Here is a 20,000-nt window from a genome sequence, read left to right on the forward strand (position 1 = left end):
GCATGTAAACGTAGGTATTTGATGTAGAAATAAAATAATCTGCAAGATAAAAACGTGTGAAAATAAGTATTTGGTGTAGGAATAAAGTAACCAACATGGTAATATCGTATTAGTATAAGTATTTGGTATGGGAATAAGGTAATCAATAGGGTAAAGGCGTGTAAGCATAAGTATTTGATGTAGGAATAAAATAAACAGCAAGATAGAAGAGTGTGAAAATAAGTATTTGGTGTAGGAATAAAGTAACCAACATGGTAATATCGTATTAGTATAAGTATTTGGTATGGGAATAAGGTAATCAACAGTGTAAAGGCGTGTAAGCATAAGTATTTGGTGTATGAATAAAATAATCAGCAAGATATAAGCGTGTGAAATTAACTATTTTGTGTAGGAATAAAGTAATCAACATGGTAATATCGTATTAGCATAAGTATTTGGTATAGGAATAAGGTAATCAACAGGGTAAAAGCGTGTAAGCATAAGTATTTAATTTAGGAGTAAAATAATCAGCAAGATAACAGTGTGTAAGCATAAGTATTTGATGTACAGTTGGATACAGTAGTTCCCGACACACCTCACTCTGAAAATGCACCCTTTCATACCCTTACTTCGTGGAGAGTAACAAAATCGAAACTGCATGGATATATTGAGGACGGGGTAGGTGGGGGCTAAGCACAAGAACTCACAGCGATGTGACAGGATGCTCTTCCTCAGAGAGAGGTGTGCCAGGAATTCCTGTGTCCAACTGTACAATATATACACACGTATAATAGTATTAGCAGTCCATTTGATATTGCTTGTAATTTCCTTGTTACAATCACTCTTTCATACTTAATCCCTCAGCTTGCTTTAGTATACGCAGGTACTTTCTCCCACCAGACGTTAAAAACCATTTGTCTGGACATATTTTCTCTATGTAGCCTACCAGGTAACTAAGAGTTTTACAATCACAGAGATCTAATCGAGCCTTGAGGCAATCGTATCTAATTTTGCGAGCTACACTAGAGTACTTGTGAGTTCGCATGACAAACGCGAGAGATTAGTTCACCAAACTTTCAACTGGGGTCCATAAAGTACTAGAAGAGTTGGAACATCCAGGCCTACATGACTGAGGACTATGAAGAGTGAAGTAGGAGATGATGAATGGAGATGTATTGATTTAAGAGCTCAAGATAGAGACGACTGGCGAAATCTAACCGAGGCCCTTTGCGTCAATAGGCGTAGGAGGTGGTGATGATGTTATCGAGGGTATACAAGTTCTGGGGGGGGGGGGGGGGGGGACGACTTCTAGCATTGGACTCTGGCAAGAATGTAGCAGTTCTGGGGACTCTTCCAGCATTGGACTCCACCGAGAATGTAGCAGTATCACCTCATGGTCCTCAAATAGCAGTAATTTCAGAGACGAATACGCACAAAAAATGATGAGAAACGAGAAATTGGCGTGGAAAGAGAGTTTATGTTATCACCTTAGGCTTTGATCAGGGGCCACTATCGAAAATTTCCCCTGGGCGGTCTCTGATAACTGTGAGACACAGGGTGGTACTGTGTCCAGTGGTTCCAATCTCACTTTTCGTGTTTCCTATTTAAGGGATTCCGGAAATTCCTTATAAAATAGAAGAAGAGGAAGAAGCGAAAATATGTCGTAAATAGCAAGTGGTGCTCGATTTTCTCTTTTTATCGTTTTGTTAGTTCTCGCAAAATTTCGAAGGAAGAGGAATGTTTGGTTTGCGAAAGTGCTTTTCAGTTGTTATTATTATTATTATTATTATTATTATTATTATTATTATTATTACTTGCTAAGTTACAACCCTAGTTGGAAAAGCAGGATGCTATGGGCTCAAGGGGTCCAAGGGAAAAATAGCCCAGTGAGAAAAGGAAATAAGGAACCTACAAGAGAAGTAATTAATAATTAAAATAGAGAATATCTTAAGAACAGTAAAAACATTAAAACACATTTTACATATAAACTATGAAAACTTAGAAAAATAAACAAGAGGAAAAGAAATAAGATAGAATAGTGTGCCCGAGTGTATCCTCAAGCAAAGAGAACTCTACTCCAAGAAGATGCAACGTGACATGACTGTGTTTTCCCAGTAACAACCCCACTATTGCAAACAATGATAGCAGTGTATATAAACAATACGAACTTTCTCGCAAAGTGTGCAATTATCATATTTCAATTACCATTTCTGTGATATGAAATACCAACCGCGACTTTCTGTTCCCGTCAGTTTTCGATGATTACAATACAAAAGAGAAAATAAATTACTTTTAAGGGAAGGAAAAAAGTCACTTTTAAGCTGTACGCCTCTATTGTTCTTGACATCGTTCATCTTGGGTGCTTGACATTACAACCAGGATCCAGTATGAGTGGATTCTGATTACAGCCATTCGCTATTTTCATTTTTTTCATCTTTTATTATGAAATACACATTTACAATCTTAAAATTTATAACATATATAGATCATAGTTTATTTACATAAATATTTTTTTTATTTTACATATAGTGTATTTACAATTGAAATTTTTATTATTTATCTAAATATGTTTTTAGATAAAAAGTATATCGACTCGTGAATACTTTTTAATAGAAGTTTTAAACCCTATTTTATTTACTTTAAACGCTATTTTCATTTGGGAGACAGAGAGAATAGGACGTTCCTTATAGTCATCATCATTATCATCATCTCCTCCTACGCACATTGACGCAAAGGTCTTCGGTTAGATTTCGCCCGTCGTCTCTATCTTGAGCTTTTAATTCAATGCTTATCCACTCATCATCTCCAACTTCATGCTTCTTAGTCCTCAGCCATGTAGGCCTGGGTCTTCCAACTCTTCTAGTGCCTTGTGGAGCCCCGTTGAAATTTTGGTGAACTAATCTCCCTTACAGTCAAAAGGAAAATTTCTTCTTTTCCATGTTGACCAGGGACTATGAAGCGTGAAGTAGGAGATGATGAATGGACAAGTATTGATTGAAAAGCTCAAGATAGAGACGACTGACGAAATCTAACCGAGCCCCCTTGCGTTAATATGCGTAAGAGGATATGATGATGATGAATATTACTTATTAACGATACTAGTTTCAGTCCACTTCGTTGAGGACTAGCTTTCGAGCCTTGCATGCGCTTTAATCTGTAACACGATCCTGATGTTCAACCTCCTTGTAACCTAGAGGAACCCGTTCAAGGCTCGTAGGATGATAAGGTCAGAAAAGTTTCTCAGAACCCTTAATGGAACTGGACACCTTTCTGCTTTCTGTTTTATACACCTGACCTACAGTTTTACGGTCTTGTCACCTTTACGTGCTGATATGAAACGCATGAAATATAGGTTTTCATGTTGTTATTGTTTTTAAAATATTTTATTATTATTATTATTATTATTATTATTATTATTATTATTATTATTATTATTATTACTTTATAAGCTACAACCCTAGTTGGAAAAGCAGGATGCTATAACCCCAAGGGGCTCCAACAGGGAAAATAGCCCAGTAAGGAAAGGAAATATGGAAACTACAAGAGTAGTAATTAACAATTGAAATAGAATATTTTAAGAACAGTAACAACATTAAAATAAATCTTTAATATATAAACTATAGAAACTTTTAAAAAACAATAGGAAGAGAAATAAGGTAGAATAGTTTTCCCGAGTGTACCCTCAAGCAAGAGAACTCTACCTCAAGACAGTGTAGCTCCAGTTTAGCATACAAAAAAATAAAAACATTCATACAAGCTTAAAGTATACAAAGGAAAAAAAGTAATACAAGACTTGTAGTTGATATGAGCAACGAAACAGTGTGAGATGACCCAGAGAACTCTACCCCAAGACAGTGTAACTCCAGTTTAGCATACAAAAAAAGTACAAAAAATACATACAAGTTTAAAGTATACAATGAAAAAAGTAATGTCTGTCTTAATATTATATAACAATACCTTCCAACGTCTACTTACAAGACTTGTAGTTGATAAGAGAATCGACAGGAATGAAACAGAGAGCCGAAGTGACCCATAGCACCAGAGTAGCAGCAGCATTCCTGGACAGAAGCCCTCTGTTTTTACTCTCTGCTTCCACGTAACCACGTCTTAGACCTGCAGATAAACCACTTCCACTTCTTCTCGATGGCATTAAATTCATTGCTCCACAGTCTACGCTGCATAGTCATTGGTTGATCGATCGCCTTTTTGCTATTTCACATCCACTACTAATAGTTTCTTCCTCATGAGCTTGGCGCCATCTATTGATTGAAAGCTTTGATAGTTTCTTTCTCATGAACTGCGCGCCATCTATTGATTGAAATCTTTGATATTTTCTTCCTCATGAGTTGCGCGCCATCTGTTGGGTCGAAAAGTGACTTTTGTTAGCGCTCTTTTTTTTATACCTTCCTTGGGATCACAGATGCTGTAGATTTTTTTTCTGAAATATTTTCTATTATGTCAAATCTGACCACTTTTGCCAATGCTGGTGATAAGGTTACGTACGACAGATTGCGTCAGATCGTTATTCCATTGCAAAAAAAACAGTGAGATATCAGACATATGCTCTTCAGAAATGATTAGTTTTACGATGTAGCCCACGAGGTAACGCTGGCTTTTCTGTAATCAGATTTAGAAAAAATTTGTAACACATTTGTATTATTTCTTTTGAAAGAATTGGAGCAGATCTTTGACCAAGAGATAAAGATGTAAATCGGATGATAGACAAAACTCGATACCTCTCTGCCATCTGTCTAAGATGTATAAAAGAAGATGATGTATAAAAAAAAGAAGAAGAAGATGTATAAAAGATGATGTATAAAAGAAGAAGAAGATGTATAAAATAAGATGACGTATAAAAGACGAAGAAGATGTATAAAAGAAGAAGAAGATTTATAAAAGAAGATGATGTTTAAAATAAGAAGAAGAAGATGTATTAAAGAAGAAGAATAAGAAAATGATGATGTATAAAAGAAGATGTATGAAAGGAGAAGAAGAGGTATAAAAGAAGAAGAGATGATGTGTAAAAGGAGAAGATGTATAAAAGAAGAAGAGATGATGTGTAAAAGGAGATGTATAAAAGAAGAAGAAGAAGATGTATAGAAGAAGAGAAGAAGATGTATAAAAGAAGAAGAAGAAGAAGAAGAAATCGGAGGATGGAGAGATTGTTCAAAGGAAGAAGGCGGCCTAACAGTTATTTCTCGGAAGTGGGAGTCAATGATTCTTATTTTTTTGTGACAAAAGACGAACAAAAACTATTCTCTATTGTGGGTGACTGTGCACTCTGGCTTGGTGCAGGTCACACCCAGCGTGTTCCAAGAACAAGAGGCTGCAACAAGCTCCGGCAGAGATGATATGAGATAGTATGTGAATTTTTCAATCTGCAGTTTAACTACACTGTTAAAGATTTGCCGTAAATAACGGTAAAAATCATAGAATATATTTTGCCAGGCATTTACCGTTTTAAAAATGAATATATTGACGAAAACGAGTGATATTCGTAAAGGTGTGATATTACGGTCATCAAACCGTAAAGGATAATATCAAGTAGAGGACAAATTACGGTCGCCTGTATTTTACTGAAATACGGCTGAAAACAGTATATTTTTACGGAAAATTTCCGATTAAAATTACGGTTTTTTTAAAATATAACTTCAACTGTTGATATGTTTGGCGATGCAATATTGTATTCTAAATTTGGCAGTAAATACATTAAATGAGTTAATGAACATTGGATATTTAAAGAAATCTTAGTTACACTATTTTCTTGAGTATTTTAGTAAGCACACAATCACTTGGGTTAAAACGCCTGGATTTGAACTGAGTAAATGATTTTATGTGAATATTTACTTATTTGATGTTTTGTTATATAATACTATATAATTTTTTTTCAGTGCAAACATGGAATTATCATGTTTGTTTTTTAATCTTTTTTTTTTTTTGGTGATCGAAAGATTTTAACACCGTCAATATATACGCTATGTGTGTGTTAAAATCTGTGCCAATCACAAAATAAAAATAATCATAGAAATATAAGTCCATGCTTATATATTATATATATAAATAAAAATATATATATAAATATAGATATATATATATATATATATATATATATATATATATATATATATATATATATATACAATATATATGATATTATATATATATGCAATATATATATATATATATATATATATATATATATATATATATATATATATATATATACATATATATATATATAATGTGTAAAGATGCAGATAAGGAAGGAATTATGCTTACTTAGCAACACTGTTACGTCAATATAAAATCGGCTTTTATACTATTTAGTATGTCTGTCATGAGCCGGAGACTTGGTCTCTCCCTCTCATGATTCTTGGCCAACCTTATAACTTGTGGCTGACTATAGCTCTCTTGTGCCTATGGTGCAACTCTCCCGGTACACTGTATGCATCATTAAATAGTATTTGCAGTACCTCTTTTGGATCGTGCAGGCAGAATATTTCTAGCCATCTATTTTGCAATTTTTTTTTTAATTCTTTCTTCTCATTCCTCTCCAACCTCTCTTATAAAATTGTGTTTGCTCGTTTAAGATTGCCACTATTTTTACGGTTTTGCTCTTCCCTGCACTGCTATTAAACCAACCTATATAAACCTGATAGCTCATGTTTAATTTTATTTGAATATTTGTAACGTTCCTGCTCGCAAGTCCTGGTATTTAAGCTCGATGTTTGGTTAATAAAATCTTAGTTGCATTCACCTCGCCTCTCGGTTATCCCCTATCTGGTGCTTCGCACAAGTATTTCTTACTCCAACTGGGGGTGTCCCCCCCCCCACCCCCACCCCACCCCGCCCCAGTTGCTTCTGTGCTACATGGCCTCCGATCTCTTGCAGATATTGCCTTGTCTGGCCTGTGCTCAATGTTGCCAATCAAAAGGACAACCTTATTTTAAGGTGACAGACTAATGAAGGTTACCAGCATGACATTATATGCTTGGCATATAACGCACCTTAGCTGGTAACCAATTTTTACCAGCAGATACAAAAGATTTTTTTTTTCTTTGCCGGAACTAGTAACTCATTTTGTTTGTTTGGCAAATTTTTTCTTATGTTGGTAATAAATCTGAAGATTAAGACGGTAGTTCATGGCATTTAAGTTACGATGGTTAATAAGTTGCTATTAAGGGTCTTCGTGTAATCCTTCATGTTATATTTTCAATATTTTAATGACGCTCATGAATGGCAGAGGCAAGGGATAGTGACATTGCCCTAGCAAGCATGTCAGTGCCCTAGAGACTGACCATATATACATGCGATCATCGCCCAAGCCCCCTCTCCACCCAAGTTAGGACCAGGGAGAGCCAGGTAATGGCTGCTGATGACTCAGCAGGTAGACCTATAGGCTCCTCCAAAACCGCCATTCTTAGATCACAAGCATGGTGAGTTTGCAGACGCTAAAGGAACTAACGAGATTGAGAGTAACTCGAACCCCCGTCTGGCGATCACCAGGCAGAGACGTCACCGATAAACCAATATTCCGTTTTCTATCAGTTTGGTTACTTCACTATAGGCAGGCTGATGATAGGAAAACTCTTATGGGGATATTTCATGAGATCATGTGGGTATGTTTTGTTTCCGGGATGGGTATATGACAAGTCTGTGGATTTCTGCTCTATTTACTGTCTCTTCTAGGAGAGGACACTCCAAAATCAAACCATTGTTCTCTAGTCTTGGGTAGTGCCATAGCCTCTGTACCATCGTCTTCCACTGTCTTGGGTTAGAGTTCTCTTGTTTGAGGATCTAACAAATTATTTAATAATAGATGGAGGATATTTCATAATAGTACACTCTGACACACTATTCTATCTAATTTCTCTTCTTGTTTTGTTAAAGTTTTTATAGTTTACATAGGAAATATTTATTTTGTTACTGTTCTTAAAAAAAATAATTTTTCCTTGTTTCCTTTCCTTACTGGGCTATTCTCCCCGTTGGAACCCCTGGGCTTATAACATCCAGCTTTTCCTACTTGGGTTATGTTAAAAAAAAAAGAGCCTGATGATGTCTGATTTTGTTGTGCGTTTAGAAACTCGAAAACTCAACCTACCCATATTCAGAATCAAATGTAACACCAGTTACTCATCAACTGGAAGTAAATCAGAGAATATCTAGAGATGAAAGTTCATTCTGTCGTACATTTTATGCACCCACCGATCTGGTTTTTGCAGTGGTCTTAATATACTGTTTCTATTGCTATTTTCCCTGTTGGGGCCTGTGGGCTTATAGCATCCCGCTTTTCCAGCTAGGGCTGTAGCTTAGCAAGTAATAATAGTAATAATACTAGTGTACGCGACCCGTCAAAATGACTGCTAAGTATTTAGATATGCACACATCCATGCGCACCCATCTTTCAACAGGGTATGACTACTCTCTCTCTCCCCACCTAACCGAGGGACTGGGAGAGTTGTGCGTGACTGGATATATATATATATATATATATATATATATATATATATATATATATATATATATATATATATCTGTGTGTGTGTGTGTAACCAGACACTTGCTATTTCTAAATATGGTAGTTTACTAATATATTTACTATCAATACTGTTTATATTATTTTTCTAATTACTGCAATAACCATTCCAATATCATCTATATATTAACTGCTTTCTCAATACCCATGTGACAGCACAGTCTCATTAATCATTATTTTAACCTAAACGAGGAAAGAGATATACAGTATATCATAAGCAAAATCATAATACAAAAATAACAAGGAGAATCAGTGACACACTCTATTGCCGAACGAAAACAGTAATATAATGAATAATGAAATGAATGGCGTCTGTATGTCATGGCACAAATAGTGAATACAAATGTAAACAGCATCTGGAAGTCTTGGATACGAATTCGGGTTGACTGACGTCATGTTTCTTTTTTTTTTTTTCTTGTGACGATATTGAGAAAGTTCTGAGCTCGTCTCTCTAGTTACACAAACGTGTTTATCTCTCTCTCTCTCTCTCTCTCTCTCTCTCTCTCTCTCTCTCTCTCTCTCTCTCTATATATATATATATATATATATATATGTATTATGTATATATGTGTATATATATATACACACAGTATATATATGTATATATACATATATATATATATATATATATATATATATATATATATATATATATATATATATATATGAGAGAGAAAGAGAGCAAGTGTCTAGTTATACAAACGTGCATCTCTCTCTCTCTCTCTCTCTCTCTCTCTCTCTCTCTCTCTCTCTCTCTTTATATATATTATATATATATATATATATATATATATATATATATATATATATATATAGAGAGAGAGAGAGAGAGAGAGAGAGAGAGAGAGAGAGAGAGAGAGAAAATGTCTGGTTATATATATAAATATATTTTTATCGGTCACGCTGAGCTCTCCTTATTCCTTGGGTATGGAGGAGAGAGTAATCATACCCTGGTGAGAGGGGTTGCCTATGTGCATTTCTATCTGAATATTTAGCAATAGTTTTTGACGGGTAGTGTACACTAATATTAAAGAAAACCTGATGTAATCTAGTCTCAAATCGACAAATATCCAATTCATCCTTTTTATCAAATATTTCGCCTGAGAATTGAATTGTTTTCCCCCAAACTTAGGAAGAGTTGATTTTGTGATTTATCAATGAAATATTTTTTTTATGGCAAAAGGAAGATTTTCTATATTTTTATCTGGTGAAGATTAGCCATTTGATTATCAAAATTTCTCATATTTATAAGAGAAATTAGTTCACTAGACTTTAGACTGGGCTCCACAAGGCACTAGAAGAGTCCGAAGACCCAGACCTACATGGCTGAGGACTATGAAGCGTGAAATAGGAGATGATGAATAGAGAAGTATTGATTTAAAAGCTCAAGATAGAGACGACTGGCGAAATCTAACCGAGGCACTTTGTGTCAATAAGCGTAGGAGGAGACGATGATGATGATATTTATAGTGTCTTCATAAATTTTCATTTAGGATATTTATTAATGATATCATAAAACAAACTTCCTATGCAAGAGGGGCCTGTTATTAGGAATGGGCAAAGGAAATATTTCGGTGTCAATCACATCGATTTTTAAAGAGGAATAAAAGCGAGAATAAGTGAAATAGCAATAACGTTGTGAAAAGAATTATGGATCTGTCAGTCAATAGGCTAGGCCTATTGGTAGAGGGAGACTAGGCCTACTGGTCGAGAGAGGATAGGTCTACTGCTAGAGAGGGTAGGCCTACTGAGAGAGAGAGAGAGAGAGAGAGAGAGAGAGAGAGAGAGAGAGAGTAGACTTACTATTAGAGAGAGGGTGGGCCCAAGACCTTGGGTAAGCCTACTGCTAGAGAGAGGGTAGGACTTTGGGTAGGCATACAGCTAGAGAGAAGGTAGGCCTACTGGTAGAGAATAGGGAAATTATATAAAGCGGATTAAGAGGACAATTGAAATATATTAGGATTAATTTTTGTTGTAAATGATTTTAGCTCTCAATTAAACTGACAAAATAACTGGGACTAACTGTTAAATGAATCTGTGAATCTATAATTGCTGTTCAATAAGATATTTAAGTTCATAGAAATTAGCCTGGAAAATTCATGAATTGGTTGTTTGAATTATCAAATCAAAATAATCAATTTTCACTAAAGAAAGTCGAAAAACACTAGGTTGTGACTGGGGATGTATGCATACATATAAACACTTCAACATGTCCGGTTAGCTAAAAATGTATTAATAATTGCTAGAATTTAACTTTTCAATTATCATTTTTGTAATTCAATTGCTAATTACAATTTTTTAAGTATTTTTTCTGCCATTACTTCATCTCCACTCAGTTTTTCATATAGTATGTTTTTATTTGTAACTAATTTCCCGCACATCTACACAAAAATAATTAACTACACGAAAGTTATGAATCATCATAAACGATGAGTGGCATATTTTTAGTTTACACTTTCTACGGGTCAGTTTCTCCATCTCATTTTTTTTTTTTTAGAAATTGACATCTCAGTGATCTCACATTCTTTGCTTGAACACACATGAATAAATTATCGTTAAAAACTTTCTTTCTTTCCCCTTATTTGGTATCTTTCACTATTGATTATCTAACTTTGAAAGTAGCTACACATTTTAGAAGTCACTGAGCAAATAGTCTCACTCCTGACCGTAAATGGTTATTGAATTAGTCTCACTTCTGACCAAATTGATAATTGAAAGTCTCACTCCTGACCTTACTTGATAACCGAAATAGTCTCACTCCTGACCGTAAATGATTATTGAATTAGTCTCACTTCTGACCAAATTGATAATTGAAAGTCTCACTCCTGACCTTACTTGATAACCGAAATAGTCTCACTCCTGACCGTAAATGATTATTGAATTAGTCTCACTCCTGACCAAATTGATAATTGAAAGTCTCACTCCTGACCTTACTTGATAACCGAAATAGTTTCACTCCCGACCAAATTGATAATTGAAAGTCTCACTCCTGACCGTAATTGATAACCAAAATAGTCTCACTCCTGACCAAATTGATAATTAAAATAGTCTTACTGTTCGTAATGGATAAATAAAGAAAAACAATTGATAAAAATGAGCCCTCACAGTGCACAAGAAACCGAATCTCGTATGTAAACAAAAAATCACGTTTTCAACGGAACGGAGTAACGAACGTCACTGATCGAACGCCACAAAGACAGATTTCTAACTGAAGGTGAGCTCCTCGAGTCCTGGGGTCCTCGGTACCTGGAGTCCTCCGTCCTCCCACGGTCTAGGCTTGCCCCCTCCAATGGCTCTGAGCGTCTCCGCCTTATCAGGTTGGCACAATGGCTATGGCATACCTGCGCTATGAAAGGGGAAACTATAATGCCCTCTGCATCTCTTCATAAATTATTTAATTTCGAATATGGTGAATTTTGAGGCTTCTCTTCCATCCGTTATGTAAGGAGAACAGAGGCTCTTGTCTCCATGCTCATCTCATACATTTAGTGTCCCTTGGTGCGACTTGTTTACCTTTTCCCTCATTATAGTCACGGCTCTTCTACGCCTCATCGTATCCCCCATCCTGTAGCTATAATTATCACCATTTCATAGCCGAGAGCTTAGGCTCTTTATAGCTCAGTCCTCAGCCTCAGCTTCAAGCTTTAAATACCTTAAAATGTAAACAGTGTTCTGTTATCATGGGTGTCCATAGCGGAGATCGGATAAGTGACCAGGTGCGTGAGAGAAGTACAGGTCAATTTTCATTTGTTTGTTTCATTATTTTATAGATGTTAATATTGAAAAATATTTATAAATATGCTTTATAACATGTTTGATATCCATAAGGGATTATTAGGTCTCGAATACTATTTTTAATTTGAAATCTTGATATTTGAGTTCCATATTCTTTGTGCAAGCAGTCTGTTTAAATTGTGGTTCAGAATTAAATGTAATAAACATTAAATATTAAACGATTTAATGCCGGTATGTTTTAGAGCATTTAAGATGAAATGATATTGAAATAGATACTTTCCTCATCTTGTAAGGTTAGACATAGTAAGACTAGATTATTTAAAGTTTAAATGATACAAAAGCTCAAGAGTAACATAGAGATTCTAGAAGATACGCCCTAGTTTGAGTATTGGCGTACCTGTTTGATATATATATATATATATATATATATATATATATATATATATATATATATATATATATATATATATATATATATATGTACCACGCATGTATCCGTATTTTTTCTCGATGCAAGAGCCCGTGTTGACAGAAGTCTGTTTTATCTAAAAACAAATTGTCAATGATTGTATATCTTAACGTACATACAAATGAAAACCAGGATAATGTTAATTTACGGCACGTCATTTTGATAATAGCCTTCTGACGTAAGAGAATTGAGAATTGGGAAGTAAAAGAGAAAGTTTAATTAAGGAAAGCGAATGTAAATAATGGTGATGATAAAGAGAAAAGGTATATCTTGTTTAGATGAATGTGTATTTTTCGGACAATCCTGACATGGAAAGAGAAGAGAGAAAAGTAGGCCCTATTTAATTTTTTTTCAAAACTTATTTCTTTACATTTTTTCACTATATAAATATCTTCTGATACTTTTAATTGTAATATATATTTTTCGTTAGACCGTACTTAGCTCAAAACAATATTTACTATGCGACAGAAATCAAGAAAAGTGTATTAACTCCTTAACAATGAGAGAAATTCGTTTGAAACCGAAGCATAAATTTAAGCTAATTACTATAGAAAGAGAGAGTTCCCAGTGACTATACAATCTTTCCGGAAACAAAACCGTGGCATATCACTTAACAGGAAGGAGGAAAAAAAAAAGGAAGCTCGAAAAGAAAGTTCAACAATAGGAAATAGTCATGAGAATGAAAAGCAGCGAGTTAGCGCTGACCCAAATTTCTAGCTAGCCTCCTTCTTCGTCAGTGTTACCAACCACAAAACGTAATGTAATACCGAAAGAAAATATACCTGAGAATCTAAGTGGTTATTTTCGGTGATTTATCGGTTATTCGTCTAATTGCTTCGTCAAGTCTTGATACGTTTATCATTTGTAATCTTACAACTCTCAAAATTGAAGTTGTGTAAGAAAGTTAAATGATTTTTCACAATAATTGTAATTGTAAATTTCGTTTAATAGTGTATATGCTACATACCTGTTTAATATTATTATTATCTTTTCATTTCCATACTGTTAATTGAACTCGGGTTAGAGCTTGAATAACAGTAAAAACAAAAACAATTATAAATAACACCATTGTTTGTTGACAATAACAGCGGTTGGCAGCTCTGTCTAGCCACGAAATGACCGTCCTTGGAAACTTTCTCTGAGTAATAAAAGCTTCGTGGAACCCGAAAAACATTCCACTATGTTTTCGTGAAACAATAAATCACGAACTCCAACATCTCTCCCTCCCCCCCTACATACTATGGGCTACGGTAGGGTACCCCTACCCATTTAAATAAGGTAAACCAACTGTGACCGTCTCTCATTCATGTTCCCCTACCCACGGCCACCTAGACCTACCCTCAAATATTTCCTTCTCTTTCATTTAAAATGTAACCCCCTCCGACTCTATCTTCCCCTACCCACAATAGTCCTTTTCTTCACACCTTGAACCCAGTCCCAACCACCTACTACCCTCCCTCCTCCATACCGCCCAACATCTCGCCCACTTTCGCCAGCGCCCGTTACCTACTTTCCCTTCGCTCGGTTCTCTTCACCTGTCTCCATCTTTCCTCAGGTGTCTTCTCAACGCCTCATTAATTTTCACAGCAGTATGTTTGTATTTGAAATTCGGTTTTCGAGATGTTCAAATATTCATTCGCGTTATTTGTGTAAGATAGATTCAATATCTTATTTGAGTTATTGCATTGATTACGTTTTTTAACCCAAATAGAAACGAACAAAATATCAATAACTTTGAATAATTGTTGTTTTTAGAGATTGAGCGTATATATATATATATATATATATATATATATATATATATATATATATATATATACTGTATATATATATATATACAGTATATATATATATATATATATATAGATATATATATATATATATATATATATATATATATATATATATATATATATATATATATACATATATATATATATATATATATATATATATATATATATATATATATGTATGTATATATATATATATATATATATATATATATATATATATATATATATATATATTAGTATACTGGGACTTAACAACTGAGAGAGAGAGAGAGAGAGAGAGAGAGAGAGAGAGAGAGAGAGAGAGAGAGAGAGAGAGAGAAAGAGAGAGAGAGAGAGAGAGAGAGAGAGAGAGAGAGAGAGAGAGAGAGTCAAAGTCAAAAACCTGTATTCCATTATAAAATGGTTATTTTGCAACATAACAATATAAATTATTTACATAAAATTCACAATAATTGGATTGTAAAAATCTAGGATATATATACATTCAAGGAAACTTTAAAAAATATTGCTTAAGTTTCTTTTTGAATAAATCAGAACTAACATTTATACATTTTCTTATTTCCAGAGGTAGTTTATTCCAGCAAGCTGGGCCCCTTATTGCCATTGAGCGTGAACCCAAATCAGTTCGATAGCTGTCTACATATAAATTTTCATTCTGTCTGGTTAATGCATTCCTACAATTACCAACTGTAGGAAATGTGTATAGCCAGTTGGGATATTCTTTTCTCAAACTTTTAAAAACAAAAACACAAACATCGTACATACACTTTTCTTTTAATTTTATCCACTTTAATTGCTGGAGGGTTGGGGTGATGTGATCGTGTTTTTTACACCCCAATAACGGCTACTCTACCTGCAAAGTTTTTGATTTTTTGAGCTTTTTCCATGTGCATATCATTAGTTACCCCCCACATCTTAATACGGTAGTTTATTACACTCAAGACCAGACTTTCCACAATCAAAGCTAGAGTAGTATCATCAAAGTAATCTTTTACTCTACTTAGATACATTAGAACGCCACTAACTTTTCTACTCAGCTCGTCAATGTAAGTACTGAATGTCATATACCCGTCCATGTGTAGACATAGATTTTTCACATGTTGACTTATCTTTACTTCATCACCATTGCATTCTATTACAATGTCATGTGGAATTTTGCTAATATACTGTGAGCTACCCACAAACATGCACTGTGTTTTGGTGGCATTCAGTAATAGCCATTTTCTTAGAAAATATTTCTTAATTTTGAGCAATATTAGTTAACCTTTTAATCAAGGCATCTAGATTTTCTATTTGATCAGCCAAAAGAACTTGGGTGTCATCAGCATATTGAATTAGCAGGCAGTTTTCTATGTATTTAATCATATCATTAACGTAGACTAAAAAGAGAATTGGGCCTAGGACAGATCCCTATGGGACCCCAAATTCAACCTTTTCAATACAAGAATTTACGTCTCCTAATCTAACTACCTAACTTCTATCCTTCAAGTAATCCTGAAACCAGAAAATATCAATGTAATGTTCCTTAAGAGATTTACACAATTCATCATGGTTGACACTATCAAATGCCTTTGATAGGTCGTATAAAATTAATATGGAAACTTTTTTTCCATCAATATTTTTATAAATTTCATCTGTTAATTTCATCAAAGCTGTTTCTGTTGATAAACCTTTACGGAATCCATGCTGAGTGTTAGAAATCAAATTATTTTTTTCTATATGTTCCATTAACTGATTACATACAATCTTCTCTATTTCTTTCGATATTACTGGAAGGATAGAAACAGGTCTATATTTACCAGGGTCGTCCTTGTCTCCTTTCTTGTGAAGAGGGTCAACGAGGGGTTGTTTCCAAATAGAAGGATATTTCCCAGTTACAATCGATGTATTTATGATAACTGTAAGGGAATCTTTTAGAAAACTAGTAGGAATACCATCCGTACCGTAAGCATTACTATTATTCAAACTCTTAACTGAGAGAGAGAGAGAGAGAGAGAGAGAGAGAGAGAGAGAGAGAGACTCAAACCAGTTCTGGTAGGGTATTAGGGTATTCTGGTGTTTTGATATTGCCTGGCCAGCGACCCACAATAACCCGACATTTGTGTGTGCGTGTGTGTGTTTGCGCGCCCGCATACGTGGTACTGGGGTATTCAAATGTCACAGCAACCCGTCCTGTCTACCCAGAAGAAATCCTACCATATTTGACTATTAAAAGAAAGTGGGGGTTTCTCGTTATATCTGTTTGCGCTGTTATAAAAGCCTCTTAGCTTGGTTATAACGGTCACTTTTATAAAAGCCTTTTGGCTTGGTTATAACGGTCACTTTTATAAAGGCCTCTTGGCTATGTTATAACGGTCACTTTTATAAAAGCCTCTTGACTTGGTTATAATGGTCACTTTTATAAAAGCCTCTTTGCTTGGTTATAACCGTGACTTTTATAAAAGCCTCTTGACTTCGTTACATCGGTCTCTTTTATAAAAGGCCTCTTAGTTTGGTTATAACGGTCCCTTTTATGAAAGCCTCTTGGCTTGGTTATAACGGTCACCTTTATGAAAGCCTCTTGGCTTGGTTATAACGGTCACCTTTATGAAAGCCTCTTGGCTTGGTTATAACGGTCACCTTTATGAAAGCCTCTTGGCTTGGTTATAACGGTCACCTTTATGAAAGCCTCTTGGCTTGGTTATAACGGTCACCTTTATGAAAGCCTCTTGGCTTGGTTATAACGGTCACCTTTATGAAAGCCTCTTGGCTTGGTTATAACGGTCACCTTTATGAAAGCCTCTTGGCTTGGTTATAACGGTCACCTTTATAAAAACCTCTTGGCTTGGTTATAACGGTCCCTTTTATGAAAGACTCTTGGCTTGGTTATAACGGTCACTTTTATAAAAACCTCTTGGCTTGGTTATAACGGTCACCTTTATAAAAACCTCTTGGCTTGGTTATAACGGTCCCTTTTATGAAAGACTCTTGGCTTGGTTATAACGGTCACCTTTATAAAAACCTCTTGGCTTGGTTATAACGGTCACTTTTATAAAAGCCTCTTGGCTTGGTTATAACGGCCACTTTTATAAAGGCTTCTTGGCTTGGTTTTAACGGTCACTTCTATAAAAGCCTCTTGGCGTAGTTATAACTGTCACTATTATAAAAGGCCATTTGGCTTGGTTGTAACGATCACTTTTATAAAGGCCTCTTGGCTTGGTTAAAAAGGTGTCTTCTATAAAAGCCTCTTGGCTTGGTTATAACGATCACTTTTATAAAAGCCTCTTGGCTTGGTTATAATGATCACTTTTATGAAAGCCGGTTTGCTTGGTTATAACGGTCACAACTGTAAAGGCCTCTTGGGTTGGTTATATCGGACACTTTCGTAAAGGCCTCTTGGCTTGGTTATAACGTTCACTTTTATAAAAGCCGGTTTGCTTGGTTATAACGGTCACAACTGTAAAGGCCTCTTGGGTTGGTTATATCGGACACTTTCGTAAAGGCCTCTTGGCTTGGTTATAACGTTCACTTTTATAAAAGCCGGTTTGCTTGGTTATAACAGTCACAACTGTAAAGGCCTCTTGGGTTGGTTATAACGTTCACTTTTATAAAAGTCGGTTAGCTTGGTTTTAATGGTCACAACTGTAAAGGCCTCTTGGGTTGGTTATAACGTTCACTTTTATAAAAGTCGGTTGGCTTGGTTTTAACGGTCACAACTATAAAGGCCTCTTGGGTTAGTTATAACGGTCACTTCTATAAAGGCCTATTGGTGCGGTTATAAAGATAAGTTTTATAATGGGTTCTTGTTAAGTGTACAGTGGTTTACATGAGAGATATTAGGCTTATGTTGCATAATTGGAATTCACTGTCTAGCACATTGTTAAGCACTGATGTATGTACTTAAGTTTATTACCTCCGCCAACGAAGTTGGACGGAGGTTAGGTTTTATCCCCCTGTTTGTGTGTTTGTTGGTTTATGAACATCTTCCTGGCCACAATTTTAATCGTAGAATAATGAAATTTGCAGGTATTAACTTTTATATAAAAGGCTAAAAATTAATGAATTTTGGAAGGTCAAGATCAAAGGTCAAGGTTACGGCAAAGAAAAATGTCCACTTCACGTAATCAGCCAAAAGTTTGGACATTGTTGTCACAGAGACTTCAACCTTGGTTCATATTGGTTATTTTCTATTATTTTCCCAGCTCCTCCTTTTTGAAAATTAATGGTTTTTAAATTGTAGATTCTCTTATATTCGTTTAGATTAATTTTAATTGTTAATTATAACATAGGTCTTAATAGAATTTTAGTTTTTCATTCTAAATAATAATAATAATAATAATAATAATAATAATAATAATAATAATAATAATAATTTTAATAATAATAATAATAATAATAATAATAATAATAATGATGATGATGATGATGATAATAATAATTCATGGTCATCTCTCTATCTCGCCTCCCCATTGGAAACGTTCCTGCCTGGCGTTCTGCCAGACAAGGGTTCGAGCTGAAGCCCAAAATGGATAATTTGTTTGCAACATTTAGGACTTACGTAATTCACTTGAGTTCCTACTCATCATACATATTTTCGAATGACACCACAAAAGAAAGTATCTGATATTTCTTTTAAAACAAGATATCTTCCTTTATTATTATTATTATTATTATTATTATTATTATTATTATTATTATTATTATTATTATTATTTAAGTTATTGTAATTGTTATTGTTATTATTATTATTATTATTATTATTATTATTATTATTATTATTATTATTATTAATTATTATTATTAATTATTTCAGTTATTGTAATTGTTACTATTATTATTATTATTATTTTATTATTTTATTTTATTATTTTATTATTATTATTATTATTATTATTATTATTATTATATTTCGGAGGTAGACCCTTTTTTAAACAGGTTTTATTGAAAGTAATTGCTGCCTCAGTGGCGTTAATTTTGTAATTATTATTATTATTATTATTATTATTATTATTATTATTATTATTATTATTATTATTATTATTACAAGCTAGGCTATATCCGTAGTTGGAAAAGCAAGATGCTATAAGCTTAAGGGCTCCAACATGGAAAAATTTCCCAGTGAGGAAAGAAATAAGGAAATAAACTACGAGAGAAGTATAAACAATCAAAATAAAATATTTCAAGAACAGTGGCAATAATAAATTAAATACTTCACATATAAACTATAATAACTTATATAAAAAAAGAAAAACAAAAGGAAGAAAAATAAGATATAATAGTGTGTTCGTGTGTACCTCCAACCAAGAGAACTTTAACCCAAGACAGTGGAAGACCATGGTACAGAGGCTATGGCACTACCCAAGACTAGAGAACAATGGTTTGATTTTGGAATGCCCTTCTCCTTGGACTTGATATATTCGTAGAAAAGTGAATTCAATTTTTTTTTTTCCTCGTAGGCTCACACCTGACTTGCAGGAATTCCTAGTTGAAAGCACTGTGTTTTTCT

General features: G+C 34.3%; 1 protein-coding gene across 1 annotated transcript in view; it reads right to left on the reverse strand.

Moving 5' to 3' along the window:
* The window catches only part of LOC137629171 (tryptase beta-2-like), a 19,084-nt gene extending 7,321 nt beyond the window's left edge, over positions 1-11,763 (reverse strand). Inside the window, exons 1-2 of the mRNA XM_068360438.1 lie at positions 11,621-11,763; positions 3,955-4,336 (exon numbers count right to left, since the gene is read on the reverse strand). Of these exons, the coding sequence (XP_068216539.1) occupies positions 3,955-4,138 (184 nt within the window). The 5' untranslated portion in view covers positions 4,139-4,336; positions 11,621-11,763. The remainder of the gene's footprint in view (positions 1-3,954; positions 4,337-11,620) is intronic.
* Between the last annotated feature and the right edge of the window lie 8,237 nt (positions 11,764-20,000).

This window comes from Palaemon carinicauda, chromosome 37, assembly GCF_036898095.1.
Source record: "Palaemon carinicauda isolate YSFRI2023 chromosome 37, ASM3689809v2, whole genome shotgun sequence".
In the NCBI taxonomy this organism is placed as follows: domain Eukaryota; kingdom Metazoa; phylum Arthropoda; class Malacostraca; order Decapoda; family Palaemonidae; genus Palaemon; species Palaemon carinicauda.